At 43.0% G+C, this 25102-nt stretch overlaps 1 protein-coding gene across 7 annotated transcripts in view; it reads left to right on the top strand.

Annotated features, from left to right (window-relative positions):
• SORCS1 (sortilin related VPS10 domain containing receptor 1) overlaps positions 1-25102 on the top strand; it is a 513368-nt gene that overhangs the window by 392426 nt on the left and 95840 nt on the right. For all 7 annotated transcript variants that reach the window (XM_046027660.1, XM_046027661.1, XM_046027664.1 and 4 more), the window contains 4 exons: positions 980-1098; positions 3615-3704; positions 9844-10023; positions 18201-18347. In XM_046027660.1, coding sequence (XP_045883616.1) covers positions 980-1098; positions 3615-3704; positions 9844-10023; positions 18201-18347 — 536 coding nt within the window. The remainder of the gene's footprint in view (positions 1-979; positions 1099-3614; positions 3705-9843; positions 10024-18200; positions 18348-25102) is intronic.

Below are 25102 nucleotides of genomic sequence, written 5' to 3'. Positions count from 1 at the left end.
TGCAGGAATCTCCTCTCTATTCTGCTTCACTTTTTTTTTTTTAATTTTTAAAAAGATTTTATTTATTTATTTGACAGAGATCACAAGTAGGCAGAGAGGCAGGCAGAGAGAGAGGAAGGGAAGCAGGCTCCCCGCTGAGCAGAGAGCCTGATGTGGGGCTCGATCCCAGGACCCCAAGATCACACCTAGGCCGAAAGCAGAGGCTTTAACCCACTGAGCCGCCCAGGCACCCCTATTCTGTTTCACTTCTAATTATTAATAGAAGAAAAGCCTTTATCTTGATATGGAATCTTCCTGTTTCTAACAGTGCACTTCTTGCATGAGATGACTGGTGGTTGCTTGTATGTCCGTGTTTCCCTGCCTGTTGGTCAAACGTCAAAGTATGGAGAAGAGCCCACAAATCCAAAGAGAAACAAACAAACAAAACTATAAAATCAGGGCGCCTGGGTGGCTCAGTGGGTTAAGCCGCTGCCTTCGGCTCAGGTCATGATCTCAGGGTCCTGGGATCGAGTCCCGCATCGGGCTCTCTGCTCAGCGGCGAGCCTGCTTCCCTCTCTCTCTCTCTGCCTGCCTCTCTGTCTCTCTGCCTGCCTCTCTGTCTGCTTGTGATCTCTCTCTGTCAAATAAATAAATAAAAATCTTAAAAAAAAAACTATAAAATCACAAGTATTAATACCAGTTTTTAAAAATGCTTTCATTTAGGTTTGGGAGGGGAGAATTAACTAATGAGAATTTAGTATTCCGGGATGGCAAGATTTGTTGGAGACACTGGGACATGGTGGTGATGGTGTTGGTAGAAAGTGAGTAAAATAATAGCGGTACTACTTTTAACCGTAACAATGGGAGGGACAACGCAACTGAAGAATCTGAGGTTTGTTTAAAGCGTTGGAGATAGCAAGGGAAATGGAAAATGTCCCCTCCAAGTCCACTACTCTGTGAGTATACGTCCCCCACCCCGTTTTTTAATTTTTTTTTTCAGATTCACAATATCTGACTTGCCGAATGCAGAACTGCACAGAGGCCAACAGAAATAAACCTTTCCCAGGCTACATTGACCCAGACTCTTTGATTGTCCAGGATGATTACGTGTTTGTTCAGGTATGAAAGATTCACTTCTGCTGATTGTCTCAGACGTTTCTCTTTCCTGCTTCTGTCCTAATGCAGCCTCCTTTGCCTGCGTACACTCCCTTAAGAGTGAAAATGGAAAAAAAGAAAAATCATTATCTTTTTGACAAAAGGAACATTATTGAGGGTTGAAGCTTCTATGCTAATGGAATATTAATTAGCTCCTTTGGGCACTGTCTGGAGGACCTTATCAATATGGGGTCATGGAGGCCCTGGGTAGTATAGGAAGGTTGTCTCCGAATGATGCACACTTCTGTTCACCCCCCTCCCCTGCCTTCATGGGCCTGAGCGGATATGTCAGTCTCTTCCTATCAGAATAGTCAGCCAATCAGCCTGTTCCCCAGTAGTCACCTTAAAAATAGAGAAACAGATGGGAGCAGGAAGCTGGGGGGTAGCGGGAAGTGGTGGGAGGCAGAGGTGAGGTACAGAGTAATCAGCCATTATTGTCATGCTCTGACTGTGATTAGGATAAGAATTAGATGAGATGAGATGTGCTCAGCCTGGATTTTCACCCCTGAAAAGAGTGGCAAACTTTTTGTGGTTGAGTGGTTAGAAGAGACAGGGAGCAAGTATGCTTTGCTTTGCTTTTCAGCATTTAAGGAAAATTCTAGGCTTGTTTAGATAAATCTTCAGTTCCTACTGAAGTTGGGACAGACTTCATGTCTTGCTTCCCATACTAAGAGCGGAAAGGTACAGTTGCTAAATAGTTTATATCTGCATAGTTTATATATCAAATATGTCTGTTTTTATATTTACTTTATTTATACAAACATACTATATATACAGAGACACACAATTTTCTTATGATTGAGACACAATCTAAACACTGCTATGTGTATTTGGAGAAGAAATCATAAATCAGAATATTCAATCCCATGTTTTGAGGAAACAAAGGTTCAAAATACCCAACATCAGCCTATATATGTACTCTTAAAATGTTTCACAAATTACACACACACACACACACACACATACCAGTTTTCCTTAGGGAAGTGAGTAATGAGTACTCTGGTAACTTCAACATCAAATTATCAAGTGACATTAAAATGGTTACACGTGTTGGTTCGAACTATAATTCATTTCCCTATCACCATTTCTCCCAGGAACCCTTTCTGCTTTCTAATAGTGGTTTATAATCCATATATAACTGACAAATGGGACTCACTTCTGCGTTTAGAGTGTCATATATTTCGTACCTGTGCCACTGTGAACATGGTCCTGTACCCGTCACGAGGACTGCGAGGTGATCTGGTCCCATGATGGGGAAGCGATAACTTCTGGCCGCTATTTTATGTGTCTGGTGGACATTCGCCCGGAGTATGTGTTGACCCAGTCTGAGTATGCACACCCCAGCTGATAGCCCAAGTCCAGATATTTATATGGATTAAGAGCAGCTAAACCAGCTCACAGAAGCAGAGAGCAATGGTGGTTGCCAGGGATTGGGAGGTGGGGACATGTGAGTCAAGGGGGACACATTTCCAGCTGCTGAATGAATAACTTCTGGGGATCTAACGTACAGCAGAGTGACTTTACTTAACAACACTGTATTATAGACATGACAGTTGTCAAGACAGTAGCTTTTTAAAGATATCACCGCACACAGAGTGTCATAATTAAGTGAGGGGCTAGAGGTGGTGATCATTCTTCCGTAGACACATGCATCAAATCGTCACATGCCTCTTAAACTCACATATGTTACATGTGAATAATATCCCAATAAACCTGGGAAACAAGAGTGGCTACAGAGGAGAGACTGGCCTGGAGCCCTTGATGCTGTGCAGAGCGGTGCTCGTGCTGGAGTAGAGACTGCACCCTTTCCTGACCTCCCTGGCATCCACGGACTGGGTTGTGTGTGCCGGACAGACTTGGAGGAGGTAGCTCCCCGTTCTCTTCTAGGAGAGAATCTTTCTAGGAGCAAATCACTCTTCTAGAGTGATTTTGGACCACGACCCTGGCCGGCTTTCGTCTAATGTGTCAGCAGCACTGTTGTACCTGAGACACACTCAGAGGCCTCAGTGTGACAGTATCAGATGGCGTTCAGTGCTCAGAGGAGAGAGGCTCCCGCTCTGGCACTGTCTGACCCGGGCCGTTAACTTCCGGTACAACCTGGGGACCTGTCTCCTCGCCAGGGGTCTTGGGCTAGGCAGCTGAGGACTCCTGACAGACACGAAGCTAATACACTCTGAGGCTTATGTCATTAAGAAGGAGAAGGGGAGAAGGAAAAGAAAGAAACTGAAAATGTTTCCTGGCTCCTGAGCTACAGTGCAAATTGAAGAATTATATTTTCATGCAGTGGGTTTAGCTTGGGCCTCAGACCAACTCACATACACCGTGTGAGTTGTTTTTGAATGGAACGCTAGTTCTTTATGCTTGTCCACAATAGTCACTCACGCTGTTGGGTTGGCGGCTAGCCCCTGCCATTCACAGCTCTTTTTCTGTGGCCTGTAACTGTTATAATAGCTCCTCTTACTTTTGTGTTTATGATCCAGCTGACATCAGGAGGACGGCCACATTACTACGTGTCCTACCGAAGGAATGCATTTGCCCAGATGAAGCTGCCCAAATATGCTTTGCCCAAGGTATGACCTGAATGGATCTCTTCATTTCAGTATTTTCTCCCATTCCCATAATTCCCATGTTATCGCCTGGACCCTCATATTCATTTATCTCTTCTCATCCCCCATGACTGTTTTTCAACTACTCTCTCTCTCTCTCTCTCTCTCTGATTCTTGCTGTAGGAGCATCTGACTAGATTATCAACTGATTTGTGTTTGATTTTCAGTAATAAAAATTTTTGAGCCGTATGTGTGGGTATTCTAGCAAGACGGAAAGTAGGCTTTGGATCCATGTCATATCTGTACAACATTCTATTGTTGTTAATTATTGAGAAATGGTGCATCTACATGGCACTCAACCTTTACTTTGTCTCTCAGCAGGACTTACGACACTGGTTGTCTTAGAGTTCTGAGGCATAGCTCATTTTTTGGACTTCCCCAAAGACATACTCCTTTGAAAATAAGGACAGACAAAAGTTTAAGAAAAGACCCTCTCAACCGTTGACTTCCCTGGGCTAGCTCTCCAGAAACGCTGAACAACTACGTTAATATGGAGCGCCACCTAGTGGAGGACAGAGTGACTTGGGAGCATAAAGCTGAGTGGATCTGTGGTCTGAAATAGTTAATGGATTGTGCCTTGATCTTACAGCAAGGGAGGTATGTGTGGCTGTAGGAGGGGGACAGCGTAGGTTTAAATGTAGTTGCAGCTCAGGTTTGAAACCTTTGGTTTGGGCAGAGAACATAGGGAACTTTTTTTGATTGAGTGTTGATGACTACGTTCTGTTTTTATCCACAACTTTGTAGCATGCCGTCCTGGACCAACACCAGCTAGCTGCCAGGAATTCATGTGACAGAGCACAAGGACATCACAGGTCTCGGTAGCCAGTTGCTCTGGCCTTTCCAGGCAGAATTTTCTTTCTTGGCCGTCCCTCTGCCCCTAAGCATAGCAGTGTAGTAAGGTGGGCTGAGACCCTGGCCCACTCGAGATAATAACACACATTAAATTGCACTGTTGACTCCAAAGAACAATGTCCATGTTAGTAGTTATTATTTCCAGCTGCCAAGAGATTAATGACGGTGGTAATTGTCCAGAACTATATGCCTGCGACTGTATGCACTGAAATGCTCCCTGCTCTTGATTCAGCTTTAAGGGTTTTCCAAAAAGACAAGCACAACAATTTAGAGTTGTGCCTTAGATGAGAATCGGGTAAAGTCCATATGTAAAATTAAATCTGAGTGCTGTTAAAATGACCCTGGATTATCTTTTAGGAAGGCCCATGAGGGATATGATCATGTCTCCCCAGTAAGTCCAACAGAGCTGCTTTGTTTTCTTTTTTCCCCTTGGAGTGCTGACATAAATGGCTATGTCTTTGATTGGCCAGCAAATGCAGTAGTTTAGCTTGCAAGACTTAAACGTTTAAAAATAAGATTTAAAGTTAATGCAGGGAGATGCTCTCGCTCAGGAGGCATGGGGGAATCAGACCAAATCAGGAAGCAGCAGATGTGAGTCACTCCTCTTGGGTTCTCTCCTGGGAATATACTCTGTGTGCGGAATAAGTCCCGGCCAAACCAAATGCTCTTTGCAGCCGAAGTGAGGCAAGCACTCAGGTCTCCTGAGTTCCCAGCTGGCATCCTTTGTATTATACTTTTCTTCTCTTGAAATAAATTAATAACTTATTATTATAAGATAGCAGATCTCCCACAGATTTTGATATACTGGAGGACCATCAAAAGAAAAAGTCCCAGGGACCCAGGAGACCCATGGTCGTTGAAAACCAAAACCCATCTTTGGATCTATTGCTGGAGTGTTAGGAAACACATCCTCTGCATTGCTTGTTCAAGTCGACCCTTGCCCCCAGGGACACCCAGCCAGTCTGGAAGGAAAAGTTGTCTTTTGAACCTGAATCTGCTGTCCCCTCCCCTTGCTACCTGAGATGAGCACGCTCTATTCCTAGCCTCATCTGAGGTGCGAGGATAGAACACAATGATTAATTTCTCTTGTCCCCGGAAAAATAGGAGCCAGCGCAGCAAATGAACGTATTATGTGGTCCAAGCAGGTGTTTTTTATTTAAGACAATGAGTCGCCTCATTACAGTCCCATTACACCTTCAAAGAATAGCCCCGGCTTGGGTGGAGTGATCTGCCAGAAAGGTGCGCGTATTCCATGGCCTTCTATCAAAGCCAGGGCTGCCTTGGCTGGAAAGGAACAAAGCTTGGTGCTCACCAAAGGAATTGAGACAAACCAGCACTTTCATGTTAAAATTTTCTATAATCATACACTGCCATTGTATCAGCTCTTGAAAGACCATGGTTACCCTGAGCTGTGTTTAAAAAAAAAAAAAAAAGAAAATAATAATAATAATAAAATAATAAAATGGTAACAGTGACTGGAGAAGGGGATGGAGAGACTTTAATGTTGCTGCTGCTATTAAAAACATGAGCCCCACATCGCCCCCCCCCAGACTGGGAGATATGGTGGTGGTTTCCCTTAACTTACTTGGAGCTCATTCTGAGCTACTCAAGGGAGATGAATGAGGCAATACATATGAAAGTGCTTTGAGCATTTTGGAGGACAGATACTCTATAAAAGCAAGGTAATATTATTATCAGTATGGATCTAGTTGTCTGTGTGGTGGGAGATGGATGGGATGGGGCATGGGTGGTCGGGGGGGTCGGCAGCAGGAGGCCCGGATCTACCACTAACCTGCTTTGGACTGACTTATCAATTTCTATTTCTCTGTGTTTTGTTTGTTCTTTTGCTTTTACATTTTTAAGATAAGATAAATGTTAACTCTGAATAAAATTCCTCTGAGGTGCCTCTCGAAAATTTGGTTCTATGACCAAATAAGCTTAAGAAAAAAATAAACTCCATTCTATGCCCCTTGCCTCAAGAGTAGTGGTGGGTCACTGGTGTCGAAAGCTCTAGGATGTTCTGTTAAAAAAAAAAAAAAAACAACAGCAACAACAAAAAAACCCATATAATTTAGCATTAATCAAAACACTTTACAAAGGCATCCATTAAAACAAAGTTTATTAGAGTCGATCAATGCTGGTGTCCTATGGAACAGATTTTGGGAAATACTCTAGCAGAAGATCTCAAAGGTCACTCTTGTTCTGAAATTTTGTGTCTCAGTAAAAGTATTGAACATAAAGGGCCACTTTATGTAGAAAGATCATATTCTCCTGATAGAGGAGAATGTAGACAAGAAAAGAAAGATGACATTTAAATATGTCAGATCTTTCAATTAAGATATCTGAGACCAACATTTTACTTTTTTTTTTTTTAAGTCTCTTCAATGTAATTGGAATATATGGAGAGAGAAAGATCTGATCTTGGCCCTTATCTAGAGATGGCCCTTTGAGTCTGATGTTACTCGACTAGTTCTCTTGGTGACCTTGAAGCACTGTGTTTTAGTTGTGAATCTACAAAATAAAGATTTGCATGAGTTGGGACGATATCGTTGATGTATCTAGCCCCTCGCATTTATTGTCAAGATATCTGTGATGACCCAGACTTCAGAGGTTCCCCAGTGCACAAATTCACTCCCAAGGCACAGAGGTAGGTAGTAATTACGTGAGGGTCAGAGCTGTGCTTAAGTGTTTTAACTTGAATTCAGGGAAGATGCTGCACCCTGCTAATGAGGGAGAGTGATTTGGGAGTAGTTATGTAAGGCTTCCAAATGGCTAAATAAGGATGTGGGAGGGCAAAGGAAGTGGGGAGCCATAGAATGTTTGGCCCTCAGTGGTTGAATGGGCCTTGGGCTAATTTCCATACTGAATCCCCTCCATTAGAAAGAAGCAAAGTACTTGCACGAACCACTTTTTATTAAGCATACTAGTTAGCCCCCCAACATTTGCAGCAAACAGAAAGGCCAAATCAACCTTGCTTTATCAGCAAAGGGGATTTAAACATCTGCATAACTGAAAATAGTTAGCATATGTGGGACAGATGCTATGTGCCAGGCACTGTTTTAAGTGCGTAGCACTTAGGAGCCGATGTAATCCTCACAACTCCAGGGAGGGCGTACTAATATCTCTGTTCTGTAGGTAGAAATTCTCAGGCACAGAGTTTGGTTTACACAGCTAAGTTACAGAGGGAGGATGTGAACTCAAGTAGTTTTACTTCGAAGCCCATTCTTTTAACCATTTTGTTCTACTCTCTACTGGAGTAGATCCTCTCTCACTGAAAGGTTTACAAATAGGGCAGACTTCTTAGTTGTCCACAGTCAAAGACTCAAAAGACTTTCACACAATGTGGCCTCTCTCTCTCCCTTTTGAGCCTATTTTCTTCAGGACTGGGTTTCATCCCCTACCTTCCCTCCAAGATATGCCTCCATCAGATCTAGACTTTTTTTTTTTATATAATTTTATAATCCCAGTGTCATTTTAGAATTGTGTCTTATTGACTTTGTGTTGCCTACCCATCATTGATCCAACCACTGTGGTCGGGGACATTGAATATTCTGAATGGTAGGCCAACAAGTCTTTTCTGGTGCTAAGGGTAAAAGAAAGTAACAAAGACTAAGTACAGGGAGGAAATCTGTCTGAGAGTGATTCGGGTGTTTTTCAAAGAACATCAACTCCAGTTACCAGAAGAAATGGAAATAGACATTTGGCTGGTATAAGCAATGGCCAACTTGCATACCAAACTTAAGTTTGCATTATTGATCCACGTGGAATTGATCCACATTGAATTAATGGGATTCATTTTTGGCCTCCCATTCTGTATTCTTTATATAAAAACATGACCAAACTCTAGAATATGACATGTGAGACCCAAGTAGGGGTGAGAAAGATGAAACTCTATGGATAAAGTCTTCTTCCTTCTGGGATCATCAGAGTTCACTGTGATCATGGTAAAGGCAGGAGAGATTCGCCCCTATATGTTTAGAGAGGGTCCAAGCTGAATTGCTAATCATTCAATTGAAAGAACATGGGCATATATTCCAAGGAGAAATTTAGATTAGGAGTTAGGTAGAACTTTCTAGCACTGAAATTCTTACCAGAGAATACTGGAAGTTCTCTGGAAGTTTTTCAAGGATGGAGGATGATCCATCTGGGAAGATTTGAGTACTAAGCTACACAAGGCCAAGAATCTTTCCATACTGTTCTTCAGTCTTTTTGCTTATTTGTAATTCTCTTTTTTGTTTTGTTTCGATTTTCGGTTTTTTGAAAGTTACACCACTTTTGAAAGTTACTGCCTTTACTCAAGGCAGTAGACAGCTGCCAAGAGCTTATGTACAGAAGACAGCAAGCCCTGGTCTGTGCCAACCTCCCCTGAACATCCACTTCTCTGGAGTTCTGAATGGGGAAGAAAGGATTTGGAATTCCCACCCCGGGGTCATCTGCTCACTGCCTCCACATTACCTTTGCCTTGTTTTTCCTTCCAGGACTACCAGAGTCTGAAAGCAGGCCACTTCTTTCCTCATTCACTTACGATTTCCTGCTGAATTTCTCAGAGTAAGGGTTTAAATAAACTACTGAGTCCTTGAACACTCACTGATGTGAAGATGAGTGCTTTGGGGTTCTCAGGTGACTGTTTTCCACAGCGACTTCTGGGAGTTGCTGAACCTTAGGGAGTGTTTGTCAAACTTTAATGTGCATACGAACCGCTCAGATTTTATTTAAATACAGATTTTTGATTCAATAAGTGAGGCCTGAGATTCTGTGTATCTGACAAGCTCACAGGTGATGCCAACAGTGGCGGCTAATGGACCATGCTGAGAGAAGCAGGGCTTGTCTGTTTTCTCTCTGTCTCTCAAACTTTCCCTCATATTTGGCCCACCTACGCCTTCTGAACATACACCATGTTTGTGCTTGGCAAGTACATCAGGGTGATTGATTCTCCAAAGATATGCATATTTGAGAAAGTATTCTTCAATGATCTAATGGGGTAATTAAATTATAAGCAAGCTACCAAGCATCTCTCTGCCCTATTTTCTCCTGACCTTCCTGCCTATCCCCACAGATGACAAAGGAAATGGTTAACATTTGCCTAATTAATGATTACTTCACAAATATACAAAAGGAAAATTTTTATCTCCCATGACAGCGCCTAAGAGCCTATTCTGGTATCCTTCATGGGATTCCGCTCTCTTTGGACACATGCCATGTTCACGTAGGAACCTCATCATCCTTCTTACTTCTCTGTGTCTTTCTTCAGGACATGCATGTCATCAGCACGGATGAGAATCAAGTGTTTGCAGCGGTTCAAGAATGGAACCAAAATGACACCTACAACCTCTATATCTCAGACACCCGTGGGGTCTACTTTACACTGGCCTTGGAGAACGTTCAGAGCAGCAGGGGTCCAGAGGGCAACATCATGATCGACCTCTATGAGGTATGTCACAAGACATGTGTAGTCCTGAGCCACTGCAGTGCCTGGACCGTGGGTGAGGGCCCACAGTTGGCTGTTGCCTCCATCATTTTAATTCCTAGTTCCTTATGTGGCCTCATTTCGTTTGGGAGAGGGGAGGATTTGTAGAACATTTTTACTGGTTAATTTGCACTCCACCCAACACCTCTCTAGGAATCCTTTCTTGGTGAAGTCCACAGTCCATGAAGTCTCAGGGGCCCTGGAGAGAGTGTCTGGGGAAGCAGTCAAACAGTTGAAAGGTTTGAACAAGAGTGATCCTAATGTGAAATTTGAAATTTGAAAATAATCTTGAAGGGCAAACAAGGTGTCGGAGTTTGAGCAGAGGGGCAGTGGGCATCCTCCTTTTCTCTCTGAAGAACTAAGAGGGGGATATCTTTGAGTGAACTAGAAGATACTCCCATTGGATCTGAATATCTTTCTAGCCTGGTATCTTCCACTCATTGTCATCTCCTCAAGGACCAGTGAGTGAGACAAAGTGATAGATAAGTCTTTCTCTCCTAAATGGGAAGGGGGGAAGCAGAGACCAAAAAAAAAAAAAAAAAAAAAAATAGAGTTTACCTTATTTCCCTAAACAACTCTGGCCCTTTGTTTCTCAAAATGATTAGGGTACAAAAGAAAATCCTATATGTTAGATCATTTAGCTTTCATAACAAATAACAACACTTGAATGCCGTTGAAAGCATGGCTAGGCAGGAAGCATGCTGCTATTTGGGGATGGATTTTAGCCACTTGTCAGTCTACTTTTGTACCATGAGGATTTATAATGGGTTATAGTGAGCCGTTGCAAAATGTGTTCAGAATTTGGGAAGCACTCATTTACCTGTATCCTATCTGAAAAAAAAAAGAAAATCTGAAACCGGTTCAAGTATATATAGTCATAATGATGCTGTCTTTTGATTGAGTACAAGTTTATAGAGTCAAGAGATTTGTTTATGTAATGAGAAGCAAGGGAATGATATCCAGTATATCAAAGAAAGGAACCAATTTCATTTGACAAATTTAAACCTATCATTGTAATTCCTTTTAATGCTGTCTACCCCCTTTCTTCGGGATTTTCTTCTAGTATCTAAACTTCTCTGTAGGTATAAAGCCATATTAATGAACTTATTTACCCCATTCAGAGGCCAAACTAGCATGAGACATAGTGTGTATATATTTAGAAAAATGCACTGCAGACTTATTTACACATTCACAAGGTTTTTCCACTCTTTTCCTGCTTATGTTCCAGATAAATATAGTAGTATCATGTATCTCAGCCTCGAATGGAACATGTATTCTGGAAAACATTTACATATTCTGGCAATTTAGTTTCAAATTCATGTTGGATAAAATTGTGGTTTAAAGTATAAATTTTGGAGCCAACTGCCTGGATTTAAATCCTAGCTACACCACATGTATGAATCCTAGAGGCAAAGCCAAGAACTTCCAAGCCTCAGTTTTCTTATTTAAAATATGGAGCTATATACATGGTACCTACTTGATAGAATTTCTGGAGATTACTAAATTAATCTTCTTACTGTATATACTGTGAACAGTGCAAAAAATATATCAATGCTCAACAAATTATAGATAACATAACTAATATTATATTCCAATGAGATTAAGCCCCAATACGATGTTCTGTTCTTACAGTCTTAAAATCTGCCCACATTGTTTAAATATCCAACACTTTTGGATCCTTGTTTCTTCCCATATTGTGCTTAGCACGGCCATAGGATGTTGCTTAACACCAACCAGTCATCTTCTTATAAACAAGTATAAATTGCCACATTTCTTTCCTAATTTGTAAATGTCATGCAAACATTTAAATTGTAAGTGTTTTGTTGAAATGCCATGCATTTTCATGGGTGATTCCAGCACTTACCATGGAAATATCTAGCTTCAAGAGTCTAAGAAGTCAAAGCAGCTGCCTCAGATCAGTCACCTGGTTTGCTTCCCTGGCCTTGACTTTGTCCTTGTTCTCCCAAAAACATTTTCTCATTTTCGGGTTGCATTTTTCCCTTTCTGTTTAACTTCTCCCTCTTTTCAAGCATTGTGGAAGACCCCCACCCCGACCCTGGGATAAATTGTGTTTTCTGCCAAAACAGAGACCATTCTAATTGGTCCCTTGGTGACGGAAAAGATGACAGATTTGGACAGGAATGAGTTTGCAATGTTCTGTTATTTTCACCCGTGTTCATGAAGTGTTTTCTGAATTCAGATATTGCTAACAGGTATGCAACGAGAAGAGGAAAGGTGACTTCTGGACATGGCAGATCATTTCTTGGTTAATCCTTTTGTTTCCCTTTTGTGTCTCTCTCACGGTTGCCTGTCCGTCGGGAAACTGCTGGCTCTTATTATCATCACTGTGAGCAGTGGTGTGACTGCATTATGTAAAGGTGTTCTGCATCCCGGGGCCCGGGAGGAAGAGTCTTTGGTTTTATTAGCCTGACAGTTCGCAGCAACTTGAATTGAAATTGATGTGATCAGAACGGTGGTGCCGTATCTGCTGATTACCTAGATAGAAAGAATATTGGCTGACATGGAACCTGGCACAAATGTTCCTTAAATCTGATTGTTCTGGCTAGCAGGAAGCTGAAAGCCATTCAGCATGAATTTCCCAGTAGAACTGCGATGAACGATGAGTGCTTAGAGATAAATGAAAAGTAAGAAAATCCATAAATGAATTAATAAGGAGCAGAGATGAGCGACATATGAAGTAGGGGTGACGAAGATAGAATGGATGGAGTGCACGGCTGCTCACATTTGGGGGTGACTGAGGAGGATGGTGTGAGTTCTTTGCTTGTATGTTTCTCCATGTCAAAGACCTGCCATTCTTGTGTGTTCTTTAAGGTATTTTAGCAGAGGCAAACTGTGTAATGTATAATGGTATGAGTCTGTGTATCAAGGATAGGTGCTGTTGATGAGTCTGTGTGGGAAATGCAAATGGAAGCACCTTTCTCATTAAATTCAATCATTTTGTTCACATACACACATTGGAGCCTTACAACAAATGTGGCTCTCTCTGCCTGGGAGGTACATGTATGCATGTGATGACATAGGGAAATATTGGGGACAGAGTGTTGGGTGACTGTCTTGCATGGTTTAATCATTGAAATACCAGAATTTTCCTTCAGTGTCAGTTGGCCACCATGAACCACACTCAGGAGAGTCATGGCGGGAAAGTTGGATACAGAGCAAAAATGCTGAATAGTGATTTTTGTCAATGAAAGGTCATAATAACAACAGATAATATTTAAGGTGCCAGTATATGCCAGGCACTGTGTAAAGAAACTTCCATAATTATTTCTTTCATTCCATATATTAACGTTATGATGCTGCAACTATCATTACTTCCACTTTAAACATAAGTAAATGGAGGCAGAAAATGCTATCATTTTTGCAAGATTACAAAGCTAGCTAAGTGGGAAAATTAGAATGTGAGTCCTAGAGTATGCAGAACTCTTAACAAACTATTTGTGTCTCTGGAAGGATTTGTACTTGTATTTGATTGTGGCCCAGCCATAACCCTTAGACTGAAAGTCATTGAAGGGTAGGATAAATAGTATTAGACTTTACCTAGAAGTCGAGGAAAGCAGACAAGAAAAAGAAAACAGTCTTGGGAAAAAGCCAACAGGAGCAGAATCCACAAACGATAGCTCTGGACCTATTCACCACCTTCTGACCCAGATCCTGAGTCCGCGGTTATAGCTAAATTCAAGTGGTGCTGTCATTGTGCCTCCCAGTTTTTTCCGGTGGATGTGTTTCCATGAGAGATGCCTAGAAACAAGTGTCCTAAAATTCTCTCATCCCTGAATAGCACAAATGCCCCAGTGGCATCACGTGGGATAGGAAACAGAAGACAGCATGCCTGATGGCAGCCAGAGCGAAGGAGACAGGATGAATGTGTCTGAGACATGTGATTCCTAGGGTTTTCATCTGGTGTGGATGATGAGAGAGGGGTCTGACAGCTTTGGAAAATATCCTCCCTCCTCTGGGAAGGGAATATTAATTAATGATGATGAAGAGCGCTTTGGCTTAATGGACAATGACAGTTCACCCCAGCCAAGTGGAAAGGGTCGTGTTGGGAGTGAAGCCACCTGGCCGGCAAATTTGGGATGCACAGAGTGTGCGCTCACATGAGTGAGCACAGTGGGCAGCGTGAGGAAGACAGACTGACGAGCAGTGCTTGTTCGTGGACACACCGTGTCTTCTGCATGGAAGAGTGCCACCTCTTCGAAAGAGAAAGCTCGACAGTCGTGCCGATGCACTTAGACCTTGATTTCTTGGGGAAAGGTGCCTCTTACAGTCCAGCGTAGGAGGTAGAGAAGAAAAATGCTCTCCCTTCCAGGGCTTATTTCTTACAGGACACAAAATGTGCTAATTATACTTAAGGCTACTCACTCTGTGCTGCCTGGTCAAGTCAGTAGGGAAGAAAAGAAACTTGGGCGTTTTGGTGGGGAGCGGGCTCCTTGATTGCAAAGTCACCCCTGGCCTTTCTCCCTCTGAGTATGTGTTTCTCCTGGCTGCAACCCTCTCTTTAGAGCAGAAAAATAGTCTATGTCCAAAGCACAAAGCAATTATGCTCACAGATACATTCTCTTTCTTGCCACGCTTGTTGATTCATAATTTTTATTCTCTTCAGATTTTGACACCTTGGATTTGTAGTTGAATTCTGAGACCGAGAGGACGGGAAACCAGCAGTAACTCTTGTTCACGGGTCTTCCCAGCTTAGCCTCTGTGTGGAGCCCATGAATGAAAGATTGGGCTAGAAGAGAACCATCTAGAGGTGCCATCCAAAAAACCAAGGAAGTGGGCGGGTAGAGACATATCAGTGTGTTATCCAAGGGAGTGGGAGACAGCCTGTATGAACCAGGGGAGTGAGATAAGAGAAGGAGGGCAGCGCCCTGAAGCTGTCACCTGGGGGCACAGTAAGTGTGCAGATGGGCTTTGTGGTGGCCTGAGGTTTAAGCTGTAGCACTTCTTATTTAAAGTCTAATCAAAATGACGTTTTTGGCTCCTAGGAGATCAGAGAATAAGAAATAATAACTGATTACCTTTGAGACTTCCAGTATCACATTCCCTCTATGATCCGCAAAGAAACATAAGTAGCTTCTCAACTTACTCAGCATTTCTGAGCAGAATTCAGAAAGATAAGTAAGGTAACAGGTCTTTCCGCAAAGCAAGACAGAATCCGCGATGTGCGATATGCCATTCCTACAGGAATATCCTCCTCAGAAACTGTGTTCACGGGAAAGCATGTCTTCATCGTTACAGTAGTACTGTTTTCCATCCTGTGCCATCCCTCAGCCCCACCCACTCCACCCAAATAAACACATGCTAGGAACACTGAGGTTGTCTGGCAACCTAAACCTCTCCTCCCTATCCTGAATGGAACCCCAGATCTTATACACACATGTGCACATACATATTCACACAAGTACACACACAATCCGTATTTTGGGCACTGACCCTGCTTCCTTAATTTCCAATGTGATATCCAAAGTAAGAGGCTAGAGGTTCCAAGAAATAGACGATGAAACCTCACAAAAGAGCCCCTGAGGAAAGTGCCTTATGCCTAGAGGGGCACCAAGACACCCAGAAAGATGGACTTCTCGGGCTTAGAGCAAAACGAGCAGTGGATGGTACCAGAAACCGAAACGCTGGGATGACCATCTTGGCAGTGCAGACCAAAAAAGCAAGAAAAATAAAAAGACACGACAAATGGGATTTTCAGAGATTAAGTGCCTTGGCCACAAGAAGAAAATAAGCAGACCCACTCCAGCTGCATCCCCTGTTGTCACGGATTACCTCTGCTTTGGCAAGTTTTTACTCCTCAAGATAAACCGGAAGGCCAGGCTGCCAAAGATGAATTACAAAGCATAGCTCTCCACTCAAGTGGCATTTGATAATGCCAAGCAGTCGGGGGCCAATAAAGTCACCGCTTCTGCAAATCAAATGAACCTGCTCCTAAACACGTAGAACCCTGCTCTGACACTCTTGCCAAAAGAGGGCGAGGGCAGGAAGGAAAATGGGCAATGAAACTACAGGAATAGGTGATCCTTTCATTCTCTCTGTACTTACTGTAACCTCGAGTGTCGAGCGGTTAAGGCAGCATTGTTTCTCACGGAGGAGGATGCTGCGGAGAGACAACGAGCGTGACTTGTGAAAATTCTGATTCAGGAAATTTCATTTTTAAAGAACTGGCAGTTTAGTCATATTTAAGTATGTAACAGCCTCTGGAACATATGCAAAACCAATATGGGGTTCCCTGGTGGGCAGTCCTTATGGAGCTGGGATAGTGAGTAACTAACGACTATCGGTAATTAACATACCAGCGTCGGGAGGTGCCGTGCTCCTGGAATTTATGCCTTCCACATTTGTCGAGGATCAACAATGCATAAGAAACTGTCTGCTTGCTGTTGATTGCCCAAAATGAGGCTTGTTTCCCTAAGTAGTATTTATTTGCTTAACAAACTTGTGGTTCCAAAGGAATACGAAGTTGGCCCAACTCTAAATTATCCCATATGCCACATTGGCAGGTACCAACGAATGAGGTTTGACTGTGTCAGAAGCCAAGGTAACATGTACATATGCTGTTGCTCGAAACCCGGCCTCTTTGTGTTGAGAAATTCCGAGCTGTGTTTGCAAAAGCACATTGTAAGTCAGACAGATTTGAGTGTGAACTCCAGCTCTGTTATCGTCAGCAATTAAGTTTTGTCTACGCATCGGTTTCTTCATCCACAGGATCTGGGCCATGGCTGTGAGGCAGGTTTGTAGTGAATAGAAGCGGTTCGGTGTATAAAGCGTTGGGCAGAGTCCTAGGGGAATGGCATGGATTCATGCTCTTTTTTCCCTCTTCTGCTTAAAGATGTTCATATTCTCCTGTAAAGCGCCTGAGATAAGTGGGTTCAAATATGCTCGTTAGCTTGTCCACTTACTCCCTATCTGAGCTCCACAAAGCCACTCAGTCCAAGTTTCTGTTTCCTTATCTTCAAAATGTGGCTGCTGGTAACTCTATCTCACGGTTCCCATGAGCATTACATGGGATGACCTGCGCTGTTGCACGCATTCAGACCCTGCTGTCCCTGTTCCTTCTGGGGTTGTCATAATTCCAAATAGGGTGAAATGGGTATGAATGCATTTAATACACTCGAAGATGCTTGAAAAACATGGTGCCCAATTCAGGATTCGTGACCATGCGGCTTTACCAGCTTAGCCATTTGAGTATTTTTCCTCAAGTGTATAAGAGAGAAGGCGATCATATTGTCGGAGCCAAGTAATTAAGAAGGACCATTTACAGTGGGAACAGGTATTATAGCAATGGAGGAGGGGATGATGTCACAACTTAGGGAAACCACTGCTGCTTCATGGTTAAAAGCTGTGTGTGTATGTGTTTTTTTTTTTTTTAATTTTTATTTTATCCAAAGCTGTTCGCTATTGTTCAGTATATTTCAGTGGCTTAATAGAGCCATATTTTTACAGAACAAAAAAAGAGGGGGAAACAATAGCAATTGGATCCTGAGCTTTAAACAGAACTTTCTCAATTGCCCCAGACTGTACATAGCTCAGTGACTTGGAGAGCTGTTAAGAGCATGGTTTGTGAAGTTATCAGTTCTGAGTTAAAATTCCAGGTTTGCCGCTTACTCTCTGTGTGACCTTAGGCAGCATGACCTTGGACAAATCACTTTACCTGGATGAGACTGGGTTTCCTATGTGTGAAAAAGAGTAAGTTCTACTTAGCCAAAAGGTTTGCTACAAAGATTAAATGAGAACCAGTCTTTAAGACTATGGGTACTATGCCTAACATCAAATTATAATCACCCTATTTATGTATCATATACCGAGAACAGAACTGAAAGCACCAGATTGTAACTCTAGGCGACTGCAAGCTACCACCAACCTACCTTAGAGGAAATAAGAAGCTTCCGTCAAACTTAGACTACCACCGCCATACCATTAGGGGCAAAGATGTATTGCTCTTCTGTCCCACAGTTCAGGGAGTCATTATACTTAAGCATTTACTCTCCTTTTCCCCATCCTCACCCTCTCTTTTCTCCAAGTGCTTCCAGCTGAATTTGACCGCCACTTCTTTTTTTAAAGTAAATAAACATATCCTATCTCAAATTGATGTATTTTTCAGCCATGTCAATTTTTCCCAGGTAGCAGGGATAAAGGGAATGTTCTTGGCTAACAAGAAGATTGACAACCAAGTGAAGACTTTCATCACGTACAACAAAGGGCGAGACTGGCGTTTGCTGCAGGCGCCAGACACAGATCTAAGGGGGGACCCTGTGCACTGCTTACTGGTAAGTTTTCACATTGGAGAAGAATGTTCCACACAGTGGAGGGCTGGAAAGGGATGTTAAACAAGCAGTTGAAGATGGTTGCAGGGCTCGTTGTTCAATCAGTGAACAAAAAGGGGCAGGGCTGGGCGTGAAGGCAGGGTGTGTGGAAGGGTCCCTGTGCTGGTTTTTGTGTGGGTCCGTGACGTAAGAGGGCATGAGTGGGTTCCTTGCTGACATCAAGGATTCCGAGTTGGGACCAAAGTCTGTTGAGGATCTCAAATTACAGTGTTAGGGAGAATGTGAAAGTTTCCATGTATGGTGGGAATAGACACCCTTATTTTCCCATGAATGACTTGTTATATAGCCAACGATGCATAAATTCAGCTGTAGAATTGATGAACTAAAGATTTTTATAGATATGTTTTCCAGCAAAGGTGTTTAGTCGTATTTTAAGGGGAATTTATGCCTCAAACTAGGGTAAGAACCACTGATTTAAACCCTCATTGGTACCCTTTGTAATATGTTCGGTTCATCTGAGTCTCATTCCATAAAGCTGGGGTTGGTTAACTATATGGCCTGTCGGGCCAATATGGCCCACCCCTTGTTCTTCTAAATAAACCTTTACTAGAACTCAGTCATGTTTAGTTACAGACTGACTTGCTTTTGCTCTATACGGCAGAATGGAGTACTCATGGCAGGGACTGTATGGTGTATAAAGCCTATAGTGTTTATTATCTGGCTCTCAAAAAAAAAAGTTTACTGATCCCTCCTCTGAAGTATGAATTTCTTTTAGTTGTCTACATTTGGACACTGAGTAGACAGATCAGCATGGTTGAGATACATATATTTGATTACATGAAGGTGTCCAAGAAAGGCATCGGGGCTGAGTCTTGATTCAGGGAGTTTACAGTCACCTTGGAAGAGACTAGAATGATAAATGAGAGATTGTAGGGTCACATCTCACTCCTCATAGTAGCTCTGGTGGTGCCCCGTGCTGGACACACGAGTAAATAATGAATGCAGAAGTAGGGGGAGATTAATTACAAAAAAAGTCATACTTAAGTGCGAATTTCTGTGAAACACCTTATAATAAAGGAGGGATCAGTATGTAAACCTAGAGGCGAGACTTCTTCGTTTTAGTATGAAGGGTTTGGTTGTGTATACACACACACACACACACGCAAACACACACATACACACATCAGTGTTCACAGTCTTCATACAATTCTGACTCTGATGTTATCCACGCTCAACTTGCTGTGTCCCATAGAGTCTGAACAGTCCCTTTGCGGGTTCATCTCACACCGCTGTAGGCAGGTCACCCTCCTACTCGAGAAGATGCCAGCAGCCATGGCTTGACCTTATTAGTTGCAAAGGATATCACAGTTGTCAGTGTGCATCAGGGAAGCAGTCTAAAATCCAGCCTCCCACTCAGCTTCCACCCTTATTACTGGCAACTTACAGGGGGAGAAAAGCCAGTTGTTATTGTAAGTGCACAAAGCCAGTGACAAAGTAAGGAAATGTAACAGTTATTGAATGCCTACTCTGTATAAGGCACTGTTCTGTAGCATTAAAAAAAAAGACAACAACAAAAAAACAGAGCTACCTTCCTAGTTTCGTTCTTCCAAGTTGGGGTATCATGGCGTTTAGCCAGAGAAGCTTGGGATGCCCAGTGCCTCAGTGTGGTCCTACATCCCACCATGCGCTTTGGAGATGCAATGCCCAGGAGAGAGAATTAACCGTAGCACCTAAAGAGTCTTGCCTGTCGTCACTCTGGCATCGCAAAGCGGTCGTGACAAACGCCTCTGACACAAAGCACTTAGTGCAGTGCTTCCTGGTCCCCCTCCAGCCCAGTTTTAGGAAGACTTTTTTTTTTTTTTAAGATCTTATTTATTTATTTGAGATAGAGAGAGCATGAGCAGGAAGAGAGACAAAGGGAGATGGAGAAGTTGACTCCCTGCTGAGCACAGAGCCCACCTTAGGACCCAGGACCCTGAGATCGTGACATGGACTGAAGGCAGACACTTAACCAGCTGAGCCACCCAGGCACTTAGGAAGCCTTCATGCCATGCCTCCAAAATATAAACATGGTATCAGCTTGCTTACACATCTCCACTGGGACCGTCCTAATCCAAGCCACCATCATTTCTCTCCTGCTCTACAGTGATGGGCGCCCAACGGGTCCTCGTGTCTCTACCTGGCAATCTCTTCTCCACACAGCAGCCAATGAGATCTTTTCTTTTGTAATCCAATTTTACTGAGGTAAAACATACATAAAAAATACCCATTTTAAGAGTATAATTTGATGAATCTTGACAAGTGTAGACAGACCTATGTGACCACTACCTCAGTCAAGATAGAACATTCCATCAGCTTCAGAAATTCTTTTGTGCCCTTTTGCAGTCAGTTCCCACTCCCCTGGCCCTTGATAATCACAAATCTGCTTTTCTTTACGTTAGATTAGATTTATTTTTTCTCACATTTCATGTAAATAAGATCAACTTGAGCTTTAAAAATTCAGATGTTGCCCCTCCTTTCCTTGAAGTTTCTGATGACTTTCTAACTCAGGTAGAATAAGATTCTACTACTTTACCATGGCCTGTGAGGTCTCATAGTGTCCAGCTCCTGTCTGCTCCTCCTTCCCGCTGTCCAGCCTCTCTCTCCTCCCTTCCTTACATAAGCTACCCTGGGAGAGGACACCACCTCTTTCCATACCTTTAACTCACTGCACTCCTTTATGTCTTACGCCCCTGTGTTCAGCATTATTTCTCCTAAAATGCCATTTCCATAGTCTGGCTTTCTCTTGGCTTTCAGCTTCTTGCCTGATTACCTGAATCTCAGAGGCTTGCTTCAGCTTTCTCTAAGCTGGAACTTGGCCCCAACTCTTGTTTCTCGTTTTCTGAAATGAGCACATGTGTTGGTTGGCTGTCTTTTCTGCCTCCCTCTGTTGAAATGGGAGCAGCACGAGTATAGGAACCAAGGCTGTCCTGGCCACTCCAAAGCATCTGCTCACAGATCAACCACGTGACAGATGTTTAGCACGTCTTGTTGTGATGGGTGTGGTTCATCTGAAGTCGATGCTTCACTGGCAGGTGGTGTTGGAGTTTCACGTCTGGACTTGAGTGGAAGCTTTCCCTTGCCACCGACAGCCACATGGAGGGATCTGTCATAATATCCCTCTCTGAAGCTTAGAGGCTCAGGTTGACCCTACAGTTAGCAAAATCAGTAGGCTCATTAAGATCCAGCGAAGATGAATTAATGGGCTCCGGATGTGTGGCACCCAGGAGTATTTTGGTCTGCCTCCCTCATTAACCCTGTTTGATGTAGTCTGAATGGAGTTTTAGAAAACAGGCTGAGGAAAGGAAATGGCAAAGGCGGGGATGGGGCAGGGACCAAAATCACTTATAAAAATCTGCCAAAGGCACAAAATAGGAAAGAAAATCTTTGAGCTACAGGAGACCCAGACCGTTAAAAACCTTCTTTAAGCTTGGGAGCTGGTGGCAGAGAGGAGATAAAAAAGTGCTTTTAGGTTGTGAGTACTTGGAAAGTGACAGTGTCACCAAAAGCACAGCCTAGTGATTAGAAAGGAGATTTTCCAGCAGGGCTGTTATAAATGTGGAACAAGTTCAGAATTACAGCCCCAAACGGAACGTCCCTGGTAAAATGCATTCTATAGAAGTAAGACATCCAGAGTAATTTGGGGCTGTATTTTTAGGACTTTCAGACTGATTGCCCAGACGGCTCAGCTAGGATTTCTTTTCTCTGAAGAATGCATTGTACTGTTAGATGGGGTATTACAGGTCATGGTCCACCTGCCTCCAAAGCCTCGGGATTGGGCTCCCAAGAGGCGAGATGTGAACCGAGCCTGTGACAAATCCTTCGGGTCCCCAGGGAAAGCATAGTGTTCTGTGGAGAGAGGTCGTGACTTCTTTATGCATTCAGCTGACAGTTCTCTGCTGGAGCTAGCCAGCCAGCTACCCCAGGAAATTCTTGACCGTGCATCCCACTCCTGCGCACAGGCTGTGACTCTGCATGGTGTACTGGGACGGAGTGGAGTGGAGCTGGATCCCTGGGAGTGTGCCCAGCCCCAGGAGAAAAAAGTGCACCCAGACTCAGCCTCTTGGCCCATAGCCCTCTCTCTTCTTTGCCATTGACTCTTTACTAAAAATCTAAAGATTTCTAGTTCCAACTCAGGATCATAGACAGCGCGAGTGTGTGTGTGCAGGGAGTGGATTTAGAGGATACTATTTAAGACTTCAGCGGCTGCCTTATTATTTATAAAAGGTGTGATTTGGCTTGTCAGTGTAATACCCAGATTAGGAGCCCTAGGGATATGAGTACCATGAAGACAAGACCTAAAGGCTGTTAGTACAGAGGTTGGGGAAAAGAGAAAGTAGAATGAGAAGCTGATTGATTCTCAAATAATCTAACAGGTTTTTTTAAGTTGATTTTATTCATGTTGGGGGCGGGGGGCATGTCTCCTATCAGTAAGTAATTCTCCATTGACCATCCATAGTGCTAAGAAGACAGTAGCTAGTTAATGCATCATTTAAATTCAACGGACACGTATTGGACACTAGCAATGGCCAAAGGATTTCACTGTTTAAAATGAGAAATAAAAGAATACAGCCAAACAACGTTGGGACCTAGAGATCCACAATGGGCTTCAGGAGTCTGTGAACTCCCTGGAATTGAATACAGAACCCGGTGTGCATTTGCCTTTGAGTAGTTTCTTTTGGGATAGAGCCCTTAATTTGCCTCAGATCCTCAAACTCTAAATCTGATCCTGAAAAGATGAAAGATGAGGGATCTAGTTGCGGCTAGGCTTGACCAGCTGGGGATAGCCCCGTGACTGTGTGTGAGGAAAGACACAAAGGGCAATTTCCAAACATGTGCACTGCTCCCTCCCTTCTCTGTAATCAGCCACGGAGTCCTGGTTGTCTCAGTGTACAGTTCCGTATTTTCTTAATGTGGAAAGTAAGGGGAGTAGAGAGATGCCTTCGGGGCTAACTGTACTTTGACTCTACTGAATTAGAGATAACTCTGGAAAGATGCTCAGATATTTATGACATGGTTGGTGAAGGGAGAAAAGAGGATGAGAAGGCTGGAGAGAAGGCAGGAAAAGAGAGGTAAGCAAAGTGTCCCCTGCCTGGGCAAAATGTGCGTTAACAGTTAGAGACCTTGTCCTGTGTCCTGCAGGAATTGGCAGTGGCTTGATAGCCATTATAATAAACCTCTCCATTAATTATTGATGACTTGATTTTGACAGATGTCCAAAACAGGTCAGGTACAAAAATTCAACTTAAAAAAAGTAAAAGATGAATCGCTAGACATTGTTTTTCTTTGAGCATTGATGTAGACTATATTACTTCCTTGAAAAAATAGGAAAAAATGCAAAGAGGGGGGGAAAAAGCCATGAATATTCTCCTCACACCAGCTGGGGGCAATCCAGTACTGCAAATGTGAGAGTGGAGAAAAAAGTGCACCAAAAAGAGCACTTCTAAGGTTGCTGCTACGGCCTGAACTGGTGTCTTTTCTTCTCAAATTAATTTATCTCCAGCCTCTCAGAGCCCTAACAACAGAGCAACGACGAGATGGCTGATTGAAATTGCCCTCTTTCCTCTGTAATGGCAGGTGCCCTATGTCAAATAATCCTTGATCAGGTCAGATGGCATCTGGGCTTCGGAATCTTCTGGACTGTTGGGTGATGCAGTATGTGACAAGCATCTGGCTCAGCATGGCAGACTGGCTGCTCCCTTAGCCACGAATGTTCTGCTCTGTTGGGCGGCACAAGGGACCCGCCAGGAAGCCCATGTGACCCGACTAATCCCCTAGGAGTTCTGGACTTCTTGGAATGCCATGGAGATGCTCAACATTAATCTGACGATGTGGTTTACACTTAGCCCAGTGTACTTCTGGCCTTGTTCTGAGTGAGATGTTCAACAAACGTCTTTCAGGCGGTCACTTGTATAAAGCAATCTTTGATTCTTCAAGCATCTATTGGCTGTCTCTTTTAGATTCTAGGCCAGGTTCCACAGAAGACTCCAAGCGTAGTACTTGACGTTTTCTCTTTATTTGTAGCATTTCTCTCTTAGGAAGATAAAACTGTACATACCTTGCATAGATAATGTGAGACTGCACATGGTCAAATAAACCATTGTAAATCTGAGAAGGGTACAGCTGTCAGGAAAACTTTCATGGAGGCGCAGTTTACGGTCTGTTCTTTACTCTGTCTTAACATGAGCACAGCACAGCCCTGTCCGGGAACGTGCCTAACATACAACGCTACCTGTTCTCATAGTCTTCTCGGGCAAGAGGAAGCCAAACATCTGGGTCCAAAAGGTTCTTTTTAGAGGGGCAGTCTTCCTTACTCTTACGAAATGTTGTAAAGTCAGAATGCCTTTTTTTGAAACCCTTCCATGTCTTTTTCAGGCAAAACCCATCATTTATAACGATCATTATCCCTGGAGAGTTTACTCTGCGTTGGCAGGGAGGAAAGGCCCTGTTGGGGATTCACTGTTTTACTTCACCAGTATTTTGGCCGCTTTCATCCCTCTGCTTCATTTTTAGTTTTTCATTTACTCTATCCCATATAAATTTAATCATTGTTTCTCTGTAGCTCTTTGAATATCTGCTGGCTGAGACTTACAGAGCAGAATGAAAGTAATAACAGAGATACATTGGTAATTCCAAAAACTCAAGTCGATAAGATTAGAAAATAATCTTTTTGAGAGATGAAAAGAAATGTAGGTTCAGATACAAACTTGTAGTTCTTG

This window comes from Meles meles, chromosome 13 (genome assembly GCF_922984935.1).
Source record: "Meles meles chromosome 13, mMelMel3.1 paternal haplotype, whole genome shotgun sequence".
In the NCBI taxonomy this organism is placed as follows: Eukaryota; Metazoa; Chordata; class Mammalia; order Carnivora; family Mustelidae; genus Meles; species Meles meles.
This window is presented reverse-complemented; position numbering and strand designations above follow the sequence as displayed.